The sequence below is a fragment of the Muscardinus avellanarius genome, assembly GCF_963383645.1.
Source record: "Muscardinus avellanarius genome assembly, chromosome: 21".
NCBI lineage: Eukaryota > Metazoa > Chordata > Mammalia > Rodentia > Gliridae > Muscardinus > Muscardinus avellanarius.
The window spans coordinates 1,099,622-1,124,363 of record NC_137807.1 but is presented as its reverse complement, the minus strand read 5'-3'; the positions used below and the strand labels follow the sequence as shown (position 1 = coordinate 1,124,363).

At 49.7% G+C, this 24,742-nt stretch overlaps 1 protein-coding gene across 1 annotated transcript in view; it reads left to right on the top strand.

Annotated features, from left to right (window-relative positions):
- Nucleotides 1-22,619, top strand: part of ANAPC5 (anaphase promoting complex subunit 5) — a gene marked incomplete at both ends in the record, with an annotated part of 29,446 nt that extends 6,827 nt beyond the window's left edge. Inside the window, 12 exons of the mRNA XM_080717710.1 lie at nt 585-686; nt 3,237-3,427; nt 6,195-6,276; nt 6,844-6,933; nt 9,650-9,831; nt 10,745-10,880; nt 13,542-13,616; nt 16,548-16,669; nt 17,291-17,398; nt 17,537-17,684; nt 21,045-21,207; nt 22,408-22,619. Of these exons, the coding sequence (XP_080573836.1) occupies nt 585-686; nt 3,237-3,427; nt 6,195-6,276; nt 6,844-6,933; nt 9,650-9,831; nt 10,745-10,880; nt 13,542-13,616; nt 16,548-16,669; nt 17,291-17,398; nt 17,537-17,684; nt 21,045-21,207; nt 22,408-22,619 (1,611 nt within the window). The remainder of the gene's footprint in view (nt 1-584; nt 687-3,236; nt 3,428-6,194; nt 6,277-6,843; nt 6,934-9,649; nt 9,832-10,744; nt 10,881-13,541; nt 13,617-16,547; nt 16,670-17,290; nt 17,399-17,536; nt 17,685-21,044; nt 21,208-22,407) is intronic.
- Nucleotides 22,620-24,742: the final 2,123 nt, after the last annotated feature.

The following is a 24,742-nucleotide window of genomic DNA, read 5'->3' as shown; positions in this document are numbered from 1 at the left end:
CTCAGCAACTTACTGAGGCCCTGTGCAACTTAATGCGACCCTGTTTCTAAATAAAGAATACAAAATAGGACAGGAGGTGTAGCTCGGAGATTGAATGTTCCTGGGTTCCACACCCAGATCTACACACACAAAGAATAAAAAATAAAGCTGGGTGTGGTAGTGTATACTTATAATCCCAGCATTCGGGAGGCTGAGACAGGAGGATCGTGGTTCAGGGACAGCCTCAGCTACTTAGTGAGGCCCTTTGCAACTCAGTGAGACCCTGTTTCAAAATGAATAATAAAAAATAGGGCTGGGTGTGTAGCTCAGAGGTGCAGTGCCCCTGGGTTCCATCCCTAGTACCGCAAAATAAAATAAAATGAAATTGGGCTGAGGGTGTAGCTTGGAGGTAGAATACCCCTGGGTTCAGTCCCCAGCATCACACAAAAGAGAGAGGTGTGTGCCCTGGGCTCCACAGCGGGTGCTGGGGAGGGCAGCTGAGGCTAGACGGGCCGGCAGAGCCCCGCACCGTCGGCTGGCGTGCTGGAACTGCCTGTGTGCTTACTGAACGTGTCGTCCACTGCGGTGTCCTTTTTAAATTTCAGGCTTCCCTGTTAAAGAACGATGAGACCAGAGCCCTCACCCCAGCTTCCCTGCAGAGAGAACTGAACAACCTGTTGAAATTTAACCCCGACTTCGCAGAAGCGGTGAGTTTTTCAGAATCTGTTGCTGAGTTGGGAGGAGGCCAAGGCTGTTCAGTGTGTCAAGTGGCCACACTACGGGGAGCAGCGTAGGATGGGCCCGGGCTCTTGAAAGAAGCGGCGGCTGGTAACACCCCGTGCAGGTCGGGCCCGTCCGCGCGCGCGCTGTCCGCCACTCCTCATGCTCTCCCGTCCCGCCCCGTGCCGGAAGCTTTGCGCGGGGCACGCTGGGAAGGACTGGACAGCAGCAAAGACTCAGGGCTGAAAACTTCTCTTTTTTTATTTGGCCCGTGGTTTTTATTTGTGTGTGGTCCCCAGGGGAGTACCAGGGGACTTCCACCTCTGAGTTACACCTCCGGCCCTATTTCACTAAGTTGCTGATGCAGCCCTTGATTCTGTGCTCCTCCTGACTCAGCCTCCTAAGTACCAGGATTACGAGTGTGCGCCTCCAGGCCTGACTGTCACTGGGGATGGGACTCAGGGGCAGTCTGCCTCTCAGCTACACCCCCAGCATTAATCTTTTTTTTTTTTTTTTTTTTTTTTGTGTTACTGGGGTTCCTGGAAACCCTCCTACCTCCGGGGTACACTTCCAGACCTATTTTTATATTTTATTTTATTTGGAAACAGGGTCTCTTAAGCTGGCTTTGAACCTGTGCGATCCTCCTGTCTCTGGCTCCCAAGCGCGGAGATTAGAAGCGTGCGCCACCACGCCCGGCCCCAGCACTATTTTATTTTGAAACTCTCACTAAGTTGTTGAGGGCCTCACTAAGTTGCTGGCTTTAGCCTTGAGCCTGCGCTCATCCTGCCTCAGCCTGCAAGGACTGAGTTCATGGGCCTGCGCCTCTGCGCCCAGCCGGGTTTGTGTTCTTATATTGCTCGTCATTTAATTCCTTATTGGGTTCATTGATTTTTTTTGCTATTGGAGTATGGGGTTGAACCCAAGAGCATTCATTCTACCTCCCAGCTATATCTCCAGCCCTATTTTTAATTTAATTTAATTTTTTGGTCCTGAGGTTTGAACCCAGAGAGACATTCTACCTCTGAGCTGCACCCCAACCCCAATATTAAATAAATATTTTTTGTACTGTGTATTGAACTAGGGGCATTCTCCCTCTGAGCTACACCCCCAGCCCTATTTTTTTGAAACAGGGCCTCACTAAGTAGCTGAGGCTGGCTGCGAACCTGTGATGCTCCTGTCTCAGCCTCCCAAATGCTGGGATTATAAGCATGCGCCACCACACCCGGCTAACCCTAATATTTTATTTTTATTTTGAAACAGGGTCTTGCTAGTTTGATGAGAGTCTCACTATGTGCTTAGCCTGTTCTTGAACTTGTGATCCTCCCGTCTGTGCCTCCCAAGTACTGAGATTACAGACGTGTGCCACCACATCTGGTTTCTTATTCTTTATTTTGAAACTGTTTCTCACTAAGTTGTGAGGGCCTCACTGAGGAGCTGAGGCTGGCCATGAACCTGCGGTCCTCCTGTTTCAGTCTCCCAAGTACTGGGATTCCAAGTGTGCGCAACCATGACTGGCTGGATTCATTTATTCTGAAATTTTTTTTTAATAACATCTGGATTCAAGTCATACTTTATGCCGGGCGTGGTGGCACACGCTTGTAATCCCAGCATTTGGGAGGCTGAGACCCGAGGATCGCGGTTTGTGGACTTCCTCAGCTACTTAGTGAGGCCCTCTGCAACTCAGTGAGACCTGGTTTCAAAATAAAGAATAAAAAATAGGGCAGGGGGTGTAGGTCGGAGGTCAAATGCCCCTGGGTTCCATCCCCAGTACCTCAAAAAAAGAAAAAAAAAGTCATACTTTATTATGTGGAGGTTTATTCACGTTGCTTCATTATAACCGAGATCTGCCCTTTAGGCAAGAAGTTAATCCAGTGACTCGAAACAAAATGAAAAGAATTAACCTGGTGAACCTGTGAGAGCCTGTGTCCTCTGTTTTTCTTTTAGTGGGACCCAAGGGCAATTTTACCTCTGTGCTGCACCCTCAGCCCTTTTTTATTTTTTGAAACAATGTAAGTCTGTAATCCTAGTACTTGGGAAGGTGAGACAGGAAGATCACAGGTTCAAAGCCAGCCTCAGCAATTTGGTGAGGCCCTCCGCAGCCTAGCAAGACCCTATTTCTAAATAAAAAATGAAATGGGGCTGGGGATGTAACTTGGAGATAGAGTGCTCCTTGAGTTCATTTCTCAGCAACACACACACGTACGTACACACACACACACACACACACACACACACACACACACAAGAAAAAGAAATAGCTAGGTTGTTGGGATTTTTTTTTATTTTTTTATTTTTGGTGGTGCTAGGGGTGGAACCCAGGGGCTTTCTTCCTCTGGGCTACACTCCCAGACCTACTTTATATATTTTTTGGAAACAGCCTCACTAAGCTGCCGAGGCTGGCTTCGAGGCTGCGATCCTCCTGTCTCAGCCTCCCAAGTTCTGGGATTCCAAGCGTGTGCCACCACGCCCGGTTCACACTGTTCTTGCACAAGAAGAAGAGGCGTGTGTAAAACGTGTTGGTCGCTTTTTTTTTGCAGCATTACCTCAGCTACTTAAACAACCTCCGCGTCCAGGACGTGTTCAGCTCCACGCACAGCCTCCTGCACTACTTTGACCGGCTGATCCTCACCGGCGTGGAGAGCAAGGGCAATGGCGAAGAGGGCTACGGCCGCAGCCTGCGCTACGCCGCCCTCAACCTGGCCGCCCTGCACTGCCGCTTCGGCCACTAGTAAGTGCCTCCACTCGTGTCCCTTGCACACCCTGAGGAAATGAATTCGCTAATGTGCCCTGAGATGTGCTGTATAAATAATGTTACTTAGCCAGGTGTGGGGGCATGCGTTTATAATCCTAGCACTTGGGAGGCTGAGACAGGAGGATCACAAGTTCTCAGCCAGCCTCAGCAATTTATTAAAACCCTGTTTCAAAATAAAAAGTAAAAATACAATAGGGCTGGGGGTGTAGCTCAGAGGTAGAATGCTCCTGGATTCAATCCTTAGTCACACACACACACACACACACACACACACACACACACACACAGTTTTTTGTTTTTTGTTTTTGTGGTACTGGGGGGTGTAACCCAGAGGCTTTCTCCTCCAGTCTACACTCCCAGACCTATTTTATATTTTACTTGGAAACAGGGGCTCGCTAAGTTGCTAAGGGCCTCACTAAGTAGCCGAGGCTGGCTTCGAACCCGTGTGATCCTCCTGTCTCAGCCTCCTGGCCTCACACAAAGTACTTTTAAAGGTGGGTGTGGTGATGCATGCCTATAAACCCAGTGCTTGGGAGGCTAAGATGTGAGGAATGCAGGTTGGAGGCCAGCCTTGGCAACTTAATGAGACCCTGTTTCAAAATAAATAAAATCTGGGGATATAGCTCAGAGGTAGAATGCCCCTGCGTTCAATCCTCAGTACTAAAATATAATAATAATTTTTTTAAAAAGAAGAAGAAAGAGACCCTTCCACCTGGACTTGGTAGGAACTTCCAAAGAGTGAATCAGCCTTTGTGCCCTGAGGCAGAGATGTGCGAGCCCCCTGCCCCGCCCTGAGCCTTGTCACTTCCAAGAACAACACAGCTGTTCAATCAAAAGGAAGTTAGGTCACAAGGCCAGGGGTTCCTGGAAGGAGTTTTTGGAAGTAATGAGTGGGCTGCAAAAGCTATTTTCAGTATTTAGAAAAGCAAAAAGGAAGTCGTGTCTGTACTGGGTGAGAGACTGCGTGCTTGCTAAAAACCACGTGGCGTAGCTGCTTCTGGTTGGTTCAGGCTGCCGGGAGGGCGATGCTGGCTATTTCAGTGTGTGTGTGTGTTACAGTACTGGGGATGGAACCCAGGGACATTTTACCTCTAAGGGGGTGTTGCTAAGGGAGCAACACCCCCTTAGCCCTATTTTTTATTCTTTATTTTGAAATAGGGTCTCACTGAGTTGCAAAGGCCTCACTAAGTAGCTGAGGCTGTCCACGAACCGCGATCCTCCTGTCTCAGCCTCCCAAATGCTGGGGTTACAAGTGTGGGCCACCACCCTGGCTTCTGTGTTTTTAATGAGTACAAACAGGAAAGAGATTCAAAAAGAGAAAAAATCTTTCAAAACATAGAGGCTTTTTTTTTGTTTTGGTGGTACTGGGGATGGAACCCAGGGGCTTTCTACCTCCGGGCTGTACTCCCAGACCCATTTTATATTTTATATTTTATATTTTATATGGAAACGATCTCACTAAGTTGCTGAGAGAACTCCCAAGCACTGGATTGCAGGCAGGGGCCATCGCGCCTGGCTTGGTTGCCAGTTTTTAATCAACGTAGACAGGCTGCTTCTCCCATCGGGAGCATCGTCAGGTATTAAGATGGTGTTAGCTAGGCCATGTGAGTGACGGGGGAGGACACGAGACCCTTGAGCCTGGAGAAAGGATTCAGTCATGCACCTGTTGCCTCCATGTAGTGAAAGGTCACAGGAAAAGGACTTGACTAATTGAGGGTGTGGCTGCTGCGGAAGGGAGAAAGCTGACGAGCCAGGTCAAAGGGCATGATTTGTTTGCTTTGTTTTGCTTTTTTTAGGTACTGGGGATGGAACCCAGGAGCATTCTACCTCAGAGCTACGCGCCCAGCCCTATTTTTTAGTCCTTTTTATATCTGAAATAGGGTCTCACTGAGTTGCACAGGGCCTCACTAAGTAGCTGAGGCTGGCTGTGAACCTCGATCCTCTGGTCTCAGCCTCCCGAATGCTGAGATTACAAGTATGCACCATCACGCCCTGCAAAACTTTTTTTTTTTTTTTTTTTCGGGTCTGGGGGTGGAACCCAGGCGCATTCAACCTCCGAGCTATACCTCCTGCCCTATTTTTTATCCTTTATTCTGAAACCAGGTCTCACTGAGTTGCAGAGGGCCTCACTAAGTAGCTGAGGCTGGACGTGAACCGTGATCCTCCGGTCTCAGCCTCCCGAATGCTGGGATGACAAGTGTGCGCCACCACGCCCGGCTCTGCAAAAAAGTTTTTAAAAAGGAAAAAAATGATATGTACGTAACAAATGCACCATTGTAAAAAAAACAATTTGAAAAGCCAGGTTGGTGAGGCTGAGCCAGGAGAATCGCCGGTTCAAGGCCTGCCTCAGCAACTTAATAAGACCTTGTGCCCAAATAAAAAATAAAATGATCTGGGATGTGGTTCAGAGTAGAATGTCCTGGGTTCGATCCCTAGTACGACCCCCTCCCCGGAAAAAAAGAGAGAAAGGAAAAAAACAATTCAAAGAATGCAGAAGGGAACGAAGTGAAAAATCAGACTTTACTGTGCTCGCCTCTCCCCGGGTGGAGAAGAACTGCAGAAAGCTGGGGGAGCCGAGATAAAAGCCATCCTCCTTCCCTGTTGCGTGGACACTCAGCGTGGCAGGGACATTTCTGTATCCCCCCGCCTGGGCCTCCTGCTGCTGGGGTGGGCTTCCCGGGAGCGGCACCCGCTCCCGTCGCGCTGCGGGGCTGAGGGGTACTAATGTGCAGTCTGTCCTCAGTCAACAGGCAGAGCTCGCCCTGCAGGAGGCGATCAGGATCGCTCAGGAGTCCAACGACCACGTGTGTCTCCAGCACTGTCTGGTGAGGCCGTCTTCCGTCCTGGGGGTTTGCCATAGGCGGCCTAGGCCCGCCTGGACCGTGCCGGTTTGCAATTGGAGCCAAGGTCCTCGGCGCTGGTGATGGGGGGTCAGAAAGGGCCACACGTATTCTTTCTTTCTCCGCGCATGACCTCTGACATCTGATATGCTTTGGGGACATTTCCTGTCTACAGAGTTTAAGAGGAGGAACGTAAACAATTCCTACCACATTTAGCATTGACCTTCACAAAGACACCGCTACATGCACCTGGCCCCTGGGCAGCCCCTGTCCTGTAAAAGCACGGGCACCAGGCACACCCAGAACACAGCCCCGTGACGGCTGCCGAGAGTCCCCCCAGCCCCCCGGGGGCTGGATGGTCTTCTCTGAACCCTGCCCCTCAGTCGCTGCCCGAAGCGAGCGGGCTGGTCCAGCGAGTTTCTTAGGTTTCCGCTTGCTGGGAAGACTTGTCGAGGGCTCTTGTCCCCTCTGAGTTTTCCACACGACCACGTAGGTAATTCACGGGACGCTAGACACCATTGTCGGGTTCATCCTGCCGATTGTCCCTTCCAGAGCTGGCTGTACGTGCTGGGGCAGAAGAGGGCCGACAGCTACGTCCTGCTGGAGCATTCCGTGAAGAAGGCCGTGCACTTTGGGTTACCGGTAAGGCTCTTCCTTCTGTGAGACTGTTAGGCCCGCGGCTCCAGCCTGCGCCTCTCCGCCCTCCTGGCCGGCGGCCGGCGGTGGTGCTAGAATGGGTGTCACAAGTACCTTTTATTCTTGGTAGTTTCCTCTGACTTTTTTAACCCAGCTGCTGGCTTCTCCTCGGTAGGTTTCTCTCTGTTCCCTTTATCCTGATAACATCCGTGGAAGCTCTGTTTATCAGTTTGTTAAGAGATCTTTGCTTAGTTTCTTGAGCAACACTTAAGTATTGACTCAGAGAACTTGTAGGAAAGACGTGTTCTGGTTTTGATTTTTGCAGTGCTGAGGATCAAACCCAGGGCCCGGCAGACGCTACGCAAGCACTCTCCACTGAGCTGCTCCCCGGCCCTCGAAAGGCTTTTCTTTCTTTTTGGTGATCCTGGGGAGTGAACCCAGAGGTGCTGTGCCACTGAGCTATAGGTCTAGCCTTCTTTTGAAACAGGGTCTCATTAAATTGCTCAGGCTGGCCTTGAACTTGTGATCCTCTTGTCTCCGCCTTCCAAGTACTAGAATTACAGATGTGACCCTCTATGCCTGGCAAAGAAAGGCTTATTTTTAAACCCAGGATTGGCCAAACTTCACAGCCCGTGGGCCAGATCTTGGCAGTCTGCCTGCTAACAAATGGCTTTCAGTGAAGAACGGGTTTAACATTTTAAATGATTAGCGTGGAAAAAACACGAGCAAAGAATATGCAACAGGAGCCAAATGTGGCCGGCAGACTTCAATTATTTGCTCTTTGACCCTTTATAGAACAAGTTCGCTGGTCTTTGTTTTAAAAGACTGAATAAAGCCACGAGTTGGGCGCGGTGGCGCACGCTTGTCATCCCAGTATTTGGGAGGCTGAGACGGGAGGATCACAGGTTTAAGGCCAGCCTCAGCTACTTAGTGAGGCCCTGCTTCAAACTAATAAATAATAGGGCTGGGGATACAGCTCAGAGGTAGAATGGCCCTGGGTTCAATCCCCAGTACTGCAAAAAAAAAAACGCCAGAACCCATAACCCTGCCAGGCAGATTTGTCCTCCCTCGGTTTGAGTTGTAGGAAAGGGCCTGAGTTCGTCCTCAGTGACAGGGACGGAGGGCGTTGAAGGAGCGAGGTCTGCCTACAGGAAGCAGCGATGACCTGGAGTCTAGGTTACTGCTGCTGGAAGGACTTTATTCTCAGAAAATCTATTGCAGACTGGACCGTAGACAGTGGGACTGCTTACGCTTCTGTCTCCAAGAACTTGCAACAGACGTCAATAAAATTTAAAATAATCATGAGCCGGGGGTGGTGGTGTGTGCCTGTCACCCAGTACTTGGCAGACTGAGACAGGAGGATCGCAGGTTTGAGGACAGCCTCAGCACCTGATTGCGGCTCTCATCAACCTAGTGAGAACTTGTTTCACAGTAAAAATGAAAAGCCGGGCGTGGTGGTGCACGCTTGTCATCCCAGCATTTGGGAGGCTGAGACAGGAGGATCGCGGTTCCTGGGCAGTTTCAGCTACTTAGTGAGGCTTTTTGCAACTCAGCGAGAACCTGTTTCAAAATAAAGAATAAAAAATAGGGGATGTAGCTTGGAGGTAGAATGCCTCTGGGTTCCATCCCTAATACTGCAAAATAAATAAATAACTAAATTAATTAATTGAATTAAAAAATAAAATAGGGCTGGTGTAGCTCTGAGGTAGAATGCCTCTGGGTTCAAACTCCAGTACCCAAAAACATTGTGTTTAAAAACAAACAGAAGCGGGGTGTGGTGGCGCACGCTTGGGAGGCGGAGACAGGAGGATCGCGCAGGTTCGAAGCCAGCCGCGCTGGCTTAAGAGATCCTGTTTCCAAATAAAATATAAAATAGGTCTGGGAGTGTAGCCCAGAGGTAGAAGTGTTTCCAGGAACCCCAGTACCATCAAAAAAAAAAAAAAAGAAAAAAAAAACCCAAACAACAGAAGCTCTCAGCCACCCATTTTCTAAATAAAATAGGGCTGAGGAATAACTCAGAGGTAGAACGCCCCTGACTTCAGTCCCCAACACGACAAAGTAAATAAAAAATAAAGGAAGTACGTACTTGGCTGTAGCGCACCTGCGTGTCGACGCTCCGAGTCACCGTGCGGCTCAGCTCTGGGGACGGAAGCTTCCACGGACAGGACGGGAGGCTCCCTGAGAGTCACGCGGGCTTCTTATGTACGATTCTTGCTGTGGGTTCAAGCTGACGTTTTGGTTTGTTGTTTTTTTTGTTTTTGTTTTTACAATCTTTAAGATTGTGCCAGGCGTTAATGAGAGGATAACCTGTCGCTCACCGTAGGCCTCCTTTTTTAAAAAATGTCTGTAACCTGATGTGCCCAGCGCTGTTGGACATCTGCCTCCCTTGTAATCCTGACCACCATTCTTTATGATAGGTTTGGTGCCCATTTTACAGATGAGGAAGCTGGGGCTTAGCTAAGAAGCCAAGTGTCTGGCGCTAAGTCGCGCAGTAAGTAGCAGAGGCCGCGCCCCTGGTGCGCGCGTCCTCTGCTGGCCGCCAGCCCGTTTTTTCAGGACACACGTCTGGGGTCAGGGTCAGGGCCAGGTCGTAGGTGCTTTCCTTTTAAGTAGAGCTGTCTGTGCATGTGCTGAAATGTGAACTCCACCACGTTTCTGAAGAGCGGAGCGAGTTCTGTCATGTAATCTCTATCTTGGGTCGTGGGTATATCTGTCCCCTTAGTACCTCGCCTCCCTGGGAATACAGTCCCTTGTTCAACAGAGAGCTTTTGCTGGGAAGACAGCCAACAAATTGATGGACGCCCTAAAGGACTCCGACCTCCTGCACTGGAAGCACAGCCTGTCGGAGCTCATCGACATCAGCATCGCACAGAAGACGGCCATCTGGAGGCTGTACGGCCGCAGGTAGGCCTTGCAGAAGCCCGCTCGGCATGGCGGCGGCGGCTTCAGCCCCGCGACCCGTCCCGCGCGAGGCCCGGCGCCTGGGGTGCCGCAGAGCGCACTGGCGTCTTTAGTTTGCATGGACCGTGCAGAGATCTGCCCGTGCATGTCACCCACTCCTGCCAGCTGCTCTGTGCATGACCGGCGGGTGACCCCCGTCCTGGTTCACACCGGGTCTGCCCCAAAAGTAGCCGGCCAGCGGCCCGGGCGCAGGCCCGAGCTTCGAGAGCTGAGCCTCTCTTCCTGTCCGTAGGTTGCATGGCCGTCTTCCTCCAAATCGAGCCTCCTCTCCCCCCTAACTGCCGTGCAGAGGGAGCTGCTTTCCCGCCCCCAAGGGGTCTGCCCTGGAATATTCCAGCCTCAGTTCCTGTTTGTATTTAGCCGCCTTTTAGCCTAGAAGGAAACTCGTAAACCAGATTGTAACCCGGGAGCCCTGTCTCACCTCTTGCCTAGACAATCTGTTTCTAGGAGTTCAGGAATGACAGGAAGTGCCTCTTTTACCAGTCTTGTTTTTGTATTTCAGATAATTTTTTGGCACGGTGTGCTCTCACCAGCAGCCGACCTTGGCCACTGCCTGGATTGCCAGAGCAGCCGGGCCAGCATGGCATCGGGTCTGACTTTGCCCGTGAAACCTAATTAGCATATCGTGCCGTCAGGGGCCGTGGGTGGAGGGGGGCGGTGGCGATGGGGGCTGCGCACCAGGCTGCGCCTCTGCGCGCCGAGACCGAGGGCAGCAGACGTGGTGTCGGGGCGGCTGCCTCCACTCGGCCGGAGCGGCGGAGGGCCCGCTGCCTTGCGCGTCCGCTGAGGGCATTTGTTGGTCGTGGCCGGCGCAGCCGGGCCGCCACTGAGGGCGCGCCTGCCCTCTCCTCCCCAGCACCATGGCCCTGCAGCAAGCCCAGATGTTGCTGAGTATGAGCAGCCTGGACTCGGGCAGCGCGGGCGTGCAGCAGAACAACACGGAGTCCTTCGCTGTCGCCCTGTGCCACCTGGCGGAGCTCCACGCAGAGCAGGTCGGCGGGACGCGGGCGGCCACCGGAACGGGGGGCGGTTCATTGGGGCGGGGGGCGCCAGCCTGGGTGTCCAGGACGCACCTTAGCCGGGCTCCTCGCCTGACGCCCGCCTCCTAAAGCGTGGCGGGCTAGCTGGCGACCAGGCCTTGGGAACATTTCAGAACCAAACTCGTGCTCCCCAGCGGCCCTGAGGCCCTGGCGCCAGGTCTTGTTGGGTGGCTGAAGAACTGGGTCCCGCCAGGTGTAGAAGTTAGCTGAACTTGGGGTCTTCTTTTAGCCTTAGTGTAGGGAATAAGAGGTTGGCTAGCTCTACAGAAAGATGGGAAAGCCGTCGCCTTTATACTTACGTTTCCATTGTTGAAACGTTAGGAAGTGAGGTGTGTGTGTTTATAGGAGAGGGGAGACTAATAATGAAATTATAGCCAACCCCAACACTTGGGAGGCTTAGACAGGAAGAGGAGACCGAGGTTCAGAGCCAGCCTCAGCACCTTACCAAGACCCCGTTTCCAATAAAAAATAAAATAGGGCTGGGGCGTAACTCAGAGGCAGAATGCTGCTGGGTCTCATCCTCAGCACCACCAGAAAAATCAATGGTCGCGCTAGCTGGTGGTGTTCACGCGTGCTCCGAGCGGGCCCGTCTCTGGCTTCCTGTGTACTTCTCTGGGCATCATTTCAGTGGCCCCTGTGGCTCAGCGTTTGTGTCAGCTCTTCACAGCAAGGAAGCAGGTCCCGGGAGCCAAGCCGATCCCACGCCCAGCACCAGGCTCCCACACTGTGGGGTCTGCGGGACCCCAGAGAAGGGTGCTGGGAATCAGACATAACCTTGGCCTACAGCCCACGGAATCTACGTGCTTCTCGTAGGGGTTGATGACAGCGCCTCTCGTGCTGCCCTAGCAAGTCTCCTCTTGCTCACAGTATCTTCTGGGGAAGAGGTGGGGACGCGCATTTATCTGCAGTCTCTATCTCAGGGAACGCACTGGCTCCCAGGACGTTGCTTTGATCACTCTCTTCTCTATTTCTGACGCTCAGTACCTCCAGTCTGAAGCCTGAAGATATTTGGGTGGTTTCTACCCCTTTCGGAAGTTTAGGAGTACTTCTCCACAGACTGTGCCTAGGTGTTTAGTGGGCGCCTCCTATGACTTTGTTTGTTGGTGTTTGGTACTAGGGATGGAACTCAGGGCGTTCTGCCTCTGACTACGCCCCCAGCCCCCCCTTTTTTGTTTTGAAACAGGGTCACAGGGTCTCTCTAGGTTGCTGAGTCTCACTACATTGCCGAGACTGTCCTTGAACTTATGATCCTCCTGTCTCAGCCTCCCAAGTATTGGGATTGTAGGTGTGTGCCACCACGCCTGGCGGCCTGTGACCTTTTTTATCTCAACCACTTTATTGAGATATAATTCAAATGCCACGTAATTCGTCCATTTAAATTATTGCAAGATAGGGATGGTGGTAGAACTGGGGGTGTAGGTCAGAGAGTGCCCCTGAATGCTATCTCCAGTACCCCTCTAAAAGCTGAATGATTACTAGAGAGAAGGACATGGAATACTAGTATGGAAATTTTAGTGTATTTCTAGAGGGTAACTTAGTAACATATCAGTGTAAAAGTGCCCATCATTTCTTTTTTTTCTTTGGTGGTACTGGGGTTCCTGGAAGCCCTTCTACCTCCGGGCTACTCTCCCAGACCTATTTTATATTTCTTTTATTTGGAAACAAGGTCTCTTAAGCCAGCGAGGCTGGCTCCGAACCAGCGCGATCCTCCTGTCTCCGCCTCCCAAGCGCGGGGATGACAAGCGTGCGCCACCACGCCTGGCTGTGCCCATCATTTCTACTTCTGAGGTTTTAGCCTAAGGAAATAATTGGACATATAAGCATAGCTGTACATGTTGAGGTATACAGTGTAGCAATTTTTAAATAGAAAAATTAAGCCAGGCATGGTTGTGCACGCTTGTCATCCCAGCATTTAGGAGGCTGAGACCAGATCGCGGTTCGCGGACAGCCTCAGCTACTTAATGAGGCCCTCTGCAACTCAGTGGGACTCGGTTTCAAAATAAAGAATAAAAAATAGGGCAGGGGGTGTAGCTCAGAGGTCAAATGACCCTGGGTTCCATCCCCAGACCCGCAAAAAAATAAAAATAAAAATAAAAAATAAGCCGGGCGTGGTGGCGCACGCTTGTCATCCCCGCGCTTGGGAGGCAGAGACAGGAGGATCGCGCAAGTTCGAAGCCAGCCGTGCGCGCTGGCTTAGGAGACCCTGTTTCCAAATAAAAACCTAAAAATAGGTCTGGGAGTGTAGCCCGGAGGTAGAAGGGCTTCCAGGAACCCCAGTACCACCAAAAAAAAAAAAATAAATAAATAAATAAATAAAAAATAAAAAAGTAGAAGAATTAAAAACAACCAAAATAAGCATAGAAGGTAATTTTGATATACTGTAGTTTACTTACTTAGGAAAATACTATGGTACTAAAACTTGTATTTATTGACAATGAAATGATTTAAAAATCTTTAAAAATTTGCAGACTCTATTAGAACCTTAACAGGCTGGTCCTCTGAGGTTTGACGGCCTGTTCCTAGTGACCCCGGTGCCACCCCTGGAGCAGGCGGGCGCGTCCCTCCTGCCGTGGGCGAGCCAGGCGTGCGGACCAGGTCTCCTTTCTGTTTCAGGGCTGTTTCGCTGCAGCTGCCGAAGTGTTAAAACACCTGCGAGAACGCTTCCCGCCCAACACTCAGCATGCGCAGGTGAGCGGCCAGCTGGGGAGCGGGCTCAGCCGAAATGTCAGGCAGTCGGGCATGAGGGGTATTCGACAGTCCTCTCTCAGAAAAATAATACTGAGCCAAAAAAAAAGTTATCAGAGAGTGTATTTGTGATGCTTTTTATTTGTACAAAGCTCAAAAACGTAACAGGTGTCACAGGCTGCTAACAACACAGGTCTGTAATCCTAATAATTTAAATGGATTTTTTTTTTTGAACTGAGGATAGAATCCAAGGGCATTCTCTTCCTAACCTTCCCGCTTTTTAAAAAAATCTAGATATTTATTTATTTATTTATTTATTTATTTATTTATTTATTTTGGAGATTTGGGGATGGAACCCAGGGGCATTTGACCTCCGAGTTACACCCCCTGCACTATTTTTTATTCTTTATTTTGAAACCGGGTCTCACTGAGTTGCAGAGGGCCTCACTAAGTAGCTGAGGCTGTCTGTGAACCGCGGTCCTCCAGTCTCAGCCTCCCGAATGCTGGGATTATAAGCGTGTGCCACCACGCCTGGCTTGGTTTTTATTTTTTATTTTTGGTGGTATTGGGGGTGGAACCCAGAGGCCTTCTACCTCTGGGCTATACTCCCAGACCTATTTTCTATTTTTGTTTGGAAACAGGGTCTCACTAAGTTGCTGAGAGCCTCACTAAGTAGCTGAAACTGGCTTCGAACCTGTGCGATCCTCCTGTCTCAGCCTCCCAAGCGTGGGGATTACAAGTGTGCGCCACCATGCCCGGCTTTTATTTTATTTTTATATATATATTTTTTTGTGGTACTGGAGATGGAATGCAGGGACATTCTACCTCTGAGCTACACCCCCAGCCCTTTTTTTCTTTTCCCTTTATTTTGAAACAGGTCTTCTTGCCTGGGTGTTGTGACGCACGCTTGTAATCCCTGCACTTGGGAGGCTGAGACCAGAGGATCGCGCAGGTTCGAAGCCAGCCTCAGCTACTTAGTGAGGCTCTCGGCAACTCAGTGAAACCCTGTTTCCAAATGAAATATAAAAAGAGGTACGGGAGTATAGCCTGGAGATAGAAAAGCCCTTGGGTTCCTGCTCCACTACCACAAAAAAAAAAAAAAGAAAGAAACAGGGTCTTGCTAAGTTGCAGCGGGCCTCACTAAGCAGCTGAGGCTGTGCACGAGCCGCAAGCCTCCTATCTCAGCCTCCCAAGTGCGGGGATGACGAGCGCGCGCCACCGCGCCCGGCCACAATTTTAGTTTTTGAAACCAATTGCTGAGCGTCGTGCTAAGCTGCTGAGGCTGGTCTCAGGCCTGTGATCGTTCTGTCTCCGCCTCCTAAGTACTGATCTTGCGAGCACACGCCACCAGGCCTAGGCTGCCTGCCTGCCTGCCTTCCTTCCTTTCTTTCTTTCTTTCTTTCTTTCTTTCTTTCTTTCTTTCTTAGCTTATGTTTTTTTCAGAGGGAATCTTTGGAACCGAGGATTGAACCCAGGGCACGGCACCTGCAGAGCAGGCCCTTTCCACTGGTCTACATTCCAGCCCCGCCTAAGCCTTTTATTTTATTTTATTTTATTTTATTTTATTTTATATTTTGGGACTGATGATTGAGCCCAAGGGCTTTCTACCTTCCAGCCCTATTTTATTCAGAAACAGGATTTTGCTAAGTTACTGAGACTGGCCTGGAACCTGCAATCCTTCTTTCGTAGCCTCCTAAATACCAAATGCTGGTATTGTAAGTGTGCACCACCATGCCCTGCTCCAGCCCTGTTTTATTTTTTTGTTTTGAGGCCAGGTCTCAGTGTCTCAGTGGTTTGCTCAGAGTCTCACAACTTGCTGAGGCTGGCCTCAAACCTACAGTCCTCCTCTCTCAGCCTTCCTAGTACTGGGATTACAGGTGTGCGCTACCATGTCCAGGTAAAAATATGGGGTTTTTTTTGGGGGGGGATTGAACCCAGGGGCAGTCTATCTCCAAACTACACCCCCAGCCCTATTTTATTTTTTATTTTGAAACAGGGTCTCACCAAGTTGACAAGAGCCTCACTTGCTAAGGCTGACTTTGAACCTGCATTCCTATTGCAGCTTCCCAAGCACCGAGATTACACGTGTGCGCCACCACGCCTGGCTGAAAATAGGTTTTAATTTTTTTTTTTCTTTTTTTTTTTTGTGGTGCCAGGGATTGAACCCAGGGGCATTCTACCTCTGAGCTACACCCCCAGTCCTATTTTCTATTCTTTATTTTGAAATAGAATCTCAGTTGCAGAGGGCCTCACTAAGTAGCTAAGGCTAGGCACAAACCGTGATGCTCCTGTCTCAGCCTCCCAGATGCTGGGATGACAAGCGTGCGCCACCACAACCGGCTTATTCTTCTTTTATGATTTATTTATTTATTTATTTATTTATTTATTTTTGCGGTACTAGGCATAGAACCCAGGGGCATTCTACCCCCGAGCTACACCCCAGCCCTATCCTTTATCCTTTATTTTGAAACAGTCTCACTGTGTAGTAGCTGAGGCTGGCTGTGAACCACGATCCTCCTGTCTCAGCCTCCCAAATGCTGGGATGACAAGCAAGCGCCCCCACACCCGGCTGGTGCATTTTTAATTTCAAAGAATGGAGTGCGTGTGCGTTTCTGTGATGTTATTTGCTAAACAAGCCAAAGTACTTCCTGATGCCACTGAGTCATAATGCTAACATTCTGCCTGGCGTGGGGGCGCATGCTTGTAATCCCCGCGCTTGGGAGGCTGAGACAGGAGGATCGCACGGGTTCGAAGCCAGCCTCAGCTACTTAGTGAGGCTCTCAACAACTTGGTGAGACCCTGTTTCCAAATAAAATATAAAATAGGTCTGGGAGTATAGCCCGGAGGTAGAAAGCCTTTGGGTTCCACCCCCAGTACCACCAAAAAAAAGTAATAATGCTAACATTTGCCACTTTGTGCTCAATTCTGTTCTAGTTATGGATGTTATGTGATCAAAAGATACAGTTTGACAGAGCCATGAATGACGGCAAGTTCCATCTGGCCGACTCACTGGTGACGGGCATCACAGCGCTGAACGGCATCGAAGGCGTATACCGGTGAGAAGCCGTGCGCCAGCCTGAGCGCAGATGCTCGTAATGACTATTTTCGTTGTTGTTGTTGTTGTTGTTGTTGTGTGTGTGTGTGTGTGTGTGTGTGTGTGTGTGTGTGTTACTGCAGGTGGAACCCCGGAGCATTCTACTTCTGAGCAACACCTCCAGCCCTATTTTTTTATTCTTTATTTTTGAAACAGGGTCTCATTGAGCTGCAAAGGGTCTCGTTAAGTAGCTGACCCGATCCTCTACAAACCCAGATCCTCCTGTCTCAGCCTCCCGGAAGTTAGGATTACAAGTGTGCGCCACCACACCTGGCCCTATTTTTTATCCTTTATTTTGAATCAGGGTCTCACTGAATTGCAAAGGGCCTCACTAAGTAGCTGAGGCTGGCTGAGAACTCTGATCCTCCTGCTTCAGCCTCCCAAATGCTGGCATGACAAGTGTACACCACCACGCCCGGCTCTATTTTATTTTTTTGAATCGGAGTGTAAGTGACTGCGGGTCTCGCTACATTGCCGAGGCTGTCCTTGAGCCTGAGATCCTCCTGTCTCAGCCTCCCTAGCCCCAGGCTTACAAGCGTGCCCCCCACGCCTGGCTCACTTGTGTTTATTTTGAATGTTTCAGAAAAGCAGTTGTCCTCCAAGCCCAGAATCAAATGACAGAGGCACACAAGCTTTTGCAAAGACTCCTGACCTACTGTCAGAAGCTGAAGAACACAGAAATGGTGATCAGGTAAGGGCGCCTCGGCGCTGCGGCGTGGCCCTCTCATGTCCGACGGTCCGGCATGTCCTGCTGTCGGTGGCGAGCTGTGCCCGCGCCCTCCTCCCGGGGCTGGGCAGTGGTGGCCTCTCACGTCTGTCTTTCCTGCAGTGTCCTGCTGTCTGTGGCTGAACTGTACTGGCGCTCTTCCTCCCCGACCATCGCCATGCCGGTGCTCCTGCAGGCCCTGGCCCTCTCCAAGGAGTACCGGCTGCAGTACCTGGCCTCCGAGACTGTGCTCAACTTGGCCTTTGCCCAGGTAAGCCGTCGATCGCCTGGCGCGTCTACACCCAGAGGTGCTGAGCCTGTTCTGCTTCTTAGTGTTGAGAATAAAATTGGACCCTTACCTAATCCCATATACAAATATTAACTCAAAATAGATAAAAGACCTAAATATAAATCTTAAGACTATAAACTTTTAGAAGAAAATCTGGGTCATAAAACATCATAACATTGAAATTGGCAGTGGTTTCTTGGATATGATTTCAATGGCACAGGCAACAGAAGGGTAGACAAACTCCCTAAAAAATAAAAATATTGTATATCCAAAGACAATGTAAACAGAGTTAAAAGTTACTGATAGAATGGGATAAAATATTTCCAAATGCTATATCTAAAGGTATATTAATATTCCAACTAGAAATGCTAAAAATTAACAACAATAAAAGCAAACAATACAATTTAGAGATAGGTAAAAGACTAACATAAATAATGAATCTCCACAGATAATCAATCTTAGTTGTCTGTTGGATGGAAAATCTTGTTTCTCTGGTTCTGGTGTGTGTTACCTAATTCTTCTTTGTAGTTAATCTCTTTGAGTATTTTCTCTAGCGCTGGTTTTGAAGACATAAATTCCTTCAGTTTCTGTTTGTCATGGAAGCTTCTTATTTCCCCATCTAATTTGATAGAAAGTTTTTCTGGGTAGGAAATTTTTGGCTGGAAGTTGTTTTCTTTCAGAGTTTGGAATATGTTACTCCAAGCCCTTCTGGCTCTCATGACTTGGTTTGGGAAGTCTGGAGTGATTCTAATTGGTTTGCCTCTGAATGTCACTTGGCCCTTTGTTTTTGTTGCCTTTAAGATTCTCTGCTTGACTTCCACATTGGTCATTTTGACAATTATGTGGCGTGGGGATCCTCTTCTCTGATCCTGCCTAAATGGAGTTCTATAAGTTTCCTGGATCTGTGTATCGACCTCTTGCTCTATGTTTGGAAAATTTTTTGCTATTACTTCCTTGAAGAGATTGTTGATCCCTTTGGTTTCACTTTCTTTTCCCTCCTCTATTCCAATTATTCTTAGGTTAGCTCTCTTAAAATGGGCCCATATTTCTTCAATGTCAGATTCCTGCTGTCGGATTTTTTTTTCTAAGTTAGAAACTATGCATTCATTTTTGGAATGATCATCTTCTAAGAGCTAGATTCTATTCTCCATGTGGTCTAATTGGTTGTTTGTACTTTGAATTGAGGCCTTTACTTCATTAATTGCATCCTTTATCTCTTTTTGGCTCTCTCTGAATTCTTTTTGAAACACCTCTATTATTTCTACAGTTATTTTCCTGATTTGATCTTCTAGAAATCTCTGAATTTCTGTTTTATCGGGTTCTGATGTTGGGTTGTGGGCATTTATTGCTCCATTGTTATTCCTCTTTCCCATGATTTCGGAAGTTTGTGCCTTCTCTGGGTTCTTCCCTTGGGTCACTATGATTTTACTTAAGGTGCTCTGGATCTCGAGTCTGTGGTATCTCAGACCCCACTACTCCTTTACTGGGTTGTATCGCAGAGTCTCAGACCCAGGGAGTCAATCGAGGCTGCTTTAGACCATGGGGGAGTGCCAGGTTGGTCGTTCTCCTATGGTGTGATATCTCTGCCACCGCCACTCCCCCACTGGGTCAAGTCCCTGGGAGTCAGTACTGGGATTTCTCCTCTGGGGCCACAGTTTGACTCACTGTTGTTGAGTACGCAGATGGAGCTGTCGTGGACTTGGTGAATTCGCTGCTGCTGCCACCTGTGGCAATATGGTGCTGCTGCTACGCCCTCGGCCGTGAGGGTGGCGTATTTCTTCTCTGGTTTTGAGCTCCGCTCTGAGTCCCTCAGCTCGCTGTCTGCCGCTTCTCTCTGGAGCCTGGTGGGCTGTTGAGTGCATTGGTCTGGTGCTGTCCGGTGAACTCACCGCTGCCACCGGCAGTAAGGCGCTGCTGTCGCGTCCTCGGGCATGAGTCCGGCGTGTCTCCTCTGTGGCTCTGAGCTCCGTTCTGAGTCCCCCTCCTCTCTGGAGCCTGGTGATTTTTTTGTTTCTCTGGTGATGGTGTTTTCTGGCTATGAAAGGCGCTGATTTTGTGGTAATGGAGATTGGTTGTTAGCGGGGCTCTTAAGCCCCGCTTTTCTCGGTCGCCGTCTTCCCGGAAGTCCTCAGGATTGCAGTTTTGAAGATAGCCTCAGCTACTTAGTGGAGGCCCTGTCTTAAAATAAAAATAGGTCTGTGGGTATAACCCAGAGGCAGAATGACCCTGGGTTCAATTCTCCAGTGCCACAAAAAAAAAAAAAAAAAAAAAAAAAAAAAAGCTAGGTGTGGTGGTACACACCTGTAATCCCAGTAGTTGGGAGGCTGAGACAGGAGGATTGCGGTTCTTGGCCAGCCTTAGCTACTTAGTGAGACCCTGTTTCAAAATAGAGAATAATAATAGTGCGGGAGGTGTAGCTCAGAGGGAGAATGCCCCTGATTTCCATTCCCAGTACTGCAAAAAAAAGGGGGGGGGCGGGGACTAGCTGGGCCTGATGGTGCACGCTCTGCTCCCAGCCCATGAGAAGTGGAAACAGGACCATGCCTGAGAACGGCCTCAGTCACAGAGTCAGACTCCCAGCAACCCGGCAAGACCCTGTTGCAAAACAAACAAAAAGGGCTAGGGTTGTAGCTCAGAAGTAAAATGCCCCTGGGTTCAATCTCTAGTACCAAAAGTAAATTCATTAAAAATTAAAAAGAAAAGTAAGCCAGGTGAGTGGCCACACCTGTAATCCCAGTACTGGGGATGCTAAGACAGACGGAGGACTGTAGGTTCTAGGACAGTCCCAGCAAGTAGTGAGACTCAGCACCCTAGCGAGACCCTGTGTCCGAATACAGTAGGGCTGGGGGTGCGGCCCAGGGTAGAATGCCCTTGGGTTCAATCCCTAGTATCACAAAAATAAATAAGTAAATAAATAAATAACTTGGGTTGGGAGTGTAGCTCAGAGGTAGAGCGCCCTGGGTTCAATCCTCAGGCCCCCAAAATAAATAAAGGCTATGAATTCTGAGTCTCTTTGTGAAGATGAAACCTTTCCATATGATAACCACTCTCTGCTGTATCTGTGAATAACCCCCTGCTACTGCTAGATCGGAAACTAGCTTGGCACACGCTCTTTTTTCTTTCTGTGCCACCAGGGCTGGAGCCCGAAGGTGTTTTGGTCCCCAGTCCTTTGTCATTTTGAGACAGGGTCTTGCCACGTTGCCCAGGCTGTCCTTGAACTCGTGGCACTCCTGCCTCGGCCTCCTGAGCTGCTGGGAGTATGGGAGTGTGCCGCCCAGCCAGCACACGCTGTGGCGGGCCTGGGGGCGTGCGCGGGGTCACGCTGCGGTGTTTCTCTTTCAGCTGATCCTGGGCATCCCGGAGCAGGCCTTGACACTCCTGCACATGGCCATCGAGCCCATCCTGGCCGACGGGGCCATCCTGGACAAAGGCCGCGCCATGTTCTTAGTGGCCAAGTGTCAGGTGGCTTCTGCAGCTTCCTACGAGCCGCCGAAGAAGGCGGAAGGTAGGCGCCTGAAAAAACTGCGAGACAGAGAGTGAGGTCTGAAGCCCGGCCGAGGGGGCTTTATTTGGGAGTACTTGGGGGGCTGAGACAGGAGGATCACAGGTTCGCGGCCAGCCTCGGCAAGGACTGACACGCTCAGCAACTTAGACCCTGTTTCAAAATAAGAATAAAAGGTCGGGCGTGGTGGCGCACGCTTGTAATCCCAGCATTCGGGAGGCTGAGACTGGAGGATCGCGGTTTGAGGACAGCCTCAGCTACTCAGTGAGGCCCTCTGCAACTCAGTGAGACCCTGTTTCAAATAAAAAATAAAAAATAGGGCAGGGGATGTAGCTTGGAGGTCAAATGCCCCTGGGTTCCATCCCCAGACCCGAAAAACAAAAAACAAAAAAAACAAAATAAGAATAAAAAATAGGGCTGAAGGTGCAGCTGAGAGGTAGACTGTCCCTGGGTTCATTCCCCATTACCCCCCCAAGATGATGATGATTATTTTTTTTTTACTTTTTTTAATTTTATTTTTTATTGGTGCACTGTATTCATACATCATAATGGGATAAAAAAAAAAACTTGTGTACACATACGTGCACACATCGCCCAGTTAGCCCCTACCCCACAACATTCCCTCTCCCCAAGATTTATTAAATAAAACGCCTGTAGTTTAGGACCCAGAAGAGGAAAAGACATTAAATTGATAGCATTTAAGTCCTGAGAGTTCACGAGTCTGTGTCGACCCACACGTGGCACTTGGAGGGCTTTGCCTGCCCATTTGGGGAAGCTGGAGGGCAAGTCAGTGGTTATTTTAACCTGGTGGAGCCAGGTGCCAGGCTGGAGATCGGGACCAAAGGTCCATTGTTAAGCCTCACCACAGTACGGTGTTGTCTTTCAGTTTTCCTTTTTTGGGTGGAACTTAGGGGCTTTTCTACCTCCGGGCTATACTCCCAGACCTATTTTATACTTTATTTGCAAACAGGGTCTAAGCTGCTGAGAGCCTCACTAAGTAGCTGAGGCTGGCTGCGAACCTGTGCGATCCCCCTGTCTCAGCCTCCCAAGTGCTGGGATTACAAGCGTGCGCCACCACGCCCAGCAGTTGTCCATTTCTTAAGGAATGGAGACCCTAACAGTAGCCGGTGCGTGTCAAATGCAGCCAGCTGGCGAGTGCAGTGCCCGCTGAGCTGGCCCTGTGCGCTTCTCCCTGTCCTTCAGCGCTGGAGGCCGCCATCGAGAACCTCAACGAGGCCAAGAACTACTTTGCCAAGGTGGACTGCAAGGAGCGGATCCGGGACGTCCTGTACTTCCAGGCCAGGCTCTACCACACCCTGGGCAAGCCCCAGGAGAGGAACCGCTGTGCCATGCTGTTCCGGCAGCTGCACCAGGAGCTGCCTGCCCACGGAGTGCCCCTGATCAACCACATCTAGGGAGGGGCCTCCGCCCTGGCGGCTGCTCTCGGTCTTGCCAATAAAGCGCCTTCTGACAGGTCTGTCTGTGTGATTTGCTACGAGCACGTAATTGTCTTAGAACCCGTTTCCTTTTTGTAGCCAAGACTCCGACCCTTTGTTAGTTACCAGCTGCTTTGCAACGCAGCTACTGCAGTGTGTCCGGGGTTGTGTTCTCTGGGGGAGCTGCCGGTGTCCTTATGGGAATTTGCACACTCCCTTTTTTTTTTTTTTCCCCAGTACTAAGGATGGAACCCAGGGGCATTCTACTTCTGAGCTACACCCCCAGCCCTGCTTCAAAAGAAAGAATAAAAAATAGGGCTGGGGATATAGCTCGGAGGTAGAATGCCCCTGGGTTCAATCCCCAGTACCACAAAATGAATAAATAAGTGCTTGGGAGGCGGAGACAGGAGGATCGCGCAGGTTCAAAGCCTGCCGCGCTGGCTTAGGAGACCCTGTTTCCAAATATAAAATAGGTCTGGGAGTGTAGCCCGGAGGTAAAAGGGCTTCCAGGAACCCCAGTACCACCCCCCCCAAAAAAAAAAAGAATAAATAAAATTGGGCTGGGAGGTAGCTCAGAGGGAGAATGTGAATGCGCCTGGGTTCTATCCCCAACACCACAAAATAATAATATTAAAGGCCTTATATTAAAAAGGATTTCAGGAAGAAACTTTCTTTTTCTTTTATTTTTGGTGGTACTGGGGTTCCTGGAAACCTTCTACCTCCGGGCTACACTCCCAGACCTATTATATTTTTTTAATTTGGAAACCGGGTCTCTTAAGCCAGCGCGGCTGGTTTCGAACCTGCGCGATCCTCCTGTCTCCGCCTCCCAGACGCGGGATTACAAGCATGCGCCACCACGCCCGGCTGCAACTTTATTTTTCAGTGTGAAATAGCATCTTGTTAAATTGCTTAAGGCCTCAACTAAGTAGGTGGAGCTGGCCATGAACCTGCAATCCTCCTGTCCCAGCCTCCTGAGTACTGGGATTACACACACGTCACTACACCTGCCTTGTATGGGGTCTGTTAAACCTGTCATCCTCGCTGGGTAAGGTGGCGCATACCTGTCATCCGAGTACTTGGGAGGCTGGGACAGGAGGATTGCAGGTTCAAGGACAGCCTCAGCAACACAGTGAGACTCTTAGCAACCTAGCAGGACCCTAGTTCCAAATAAAAATAAAAAAGATGAGGGTGTAGCTCAGAGGCAGAGTGCCTTGGGGATCAATCTCCAGTGCCAAAAACATAAATCTATTATTAATCTCACTGCTGAATAATGATGAGAAACTTAGCCTTTTTTTTTTTTTGAGGTACCAGGGATAGAACCCAGGGGCATTCTACCATGTACTCTCAGCCCTATTTTTTATTCTTTATTTTGAAACAGAGTCTCACTAAGTTGCAGAAAGCCTCACTAGCTGGTTTCAAACCCGTAATCCTCCTGTCTCCGCCTCCCAAGTGCTGGGACTATAAGAGTGTGCCACCTAGGTGGCCTGATTTTTATTTTGAAATGGCCTCACTAAGCTGCTGAGGCTGGCCACGAACCCGTGATCCTTCTGTCCCAGCCTCCCAAGTACTGGGATGACAAGCGTGCGCCACCTCGCCTGGCTCTTTATTTTTTATTTTTTCGCCGCGGTGTACATAATTCTATGAATCCAGTACGTCGGTGTGACGTAGCCCTCTCTGTGGCTCTGGATGTCCGGGGCTGGGGGAGGTAGAACTCGGAACAGCTCAGGAAGGCAGGCCCAGGCTTTGGAGATCCCAGTACCAACCCGGCAGCTGAGGTCACTCTCAAGTCGTCAGCGTTCTGCCCCCGCCTTTGTACTGTCCAAGTTTTCTTTAAAAAACAAGCCTCAGAGGTTTCATTTACTTATTTTCCTGACAGTCTGTGTCGTCAGGACAACAAGACCTGTTCGCCTAGAGTAGAACTTTCTGGTGCTCTTGGGAGACCCAAAACATACATCTTAATTTTTTTTTTTTTAATTCTACTTCCAAGAAGAAAATGGGTTCCTTGTGTGGGATGACTTTAAGGGGGGCTGAGCGCCAGTGATAGGCAATTATAATGTTCTGCGCTTGGTTCTAATTTAATAAGAAAGGCGCATAAATGGATG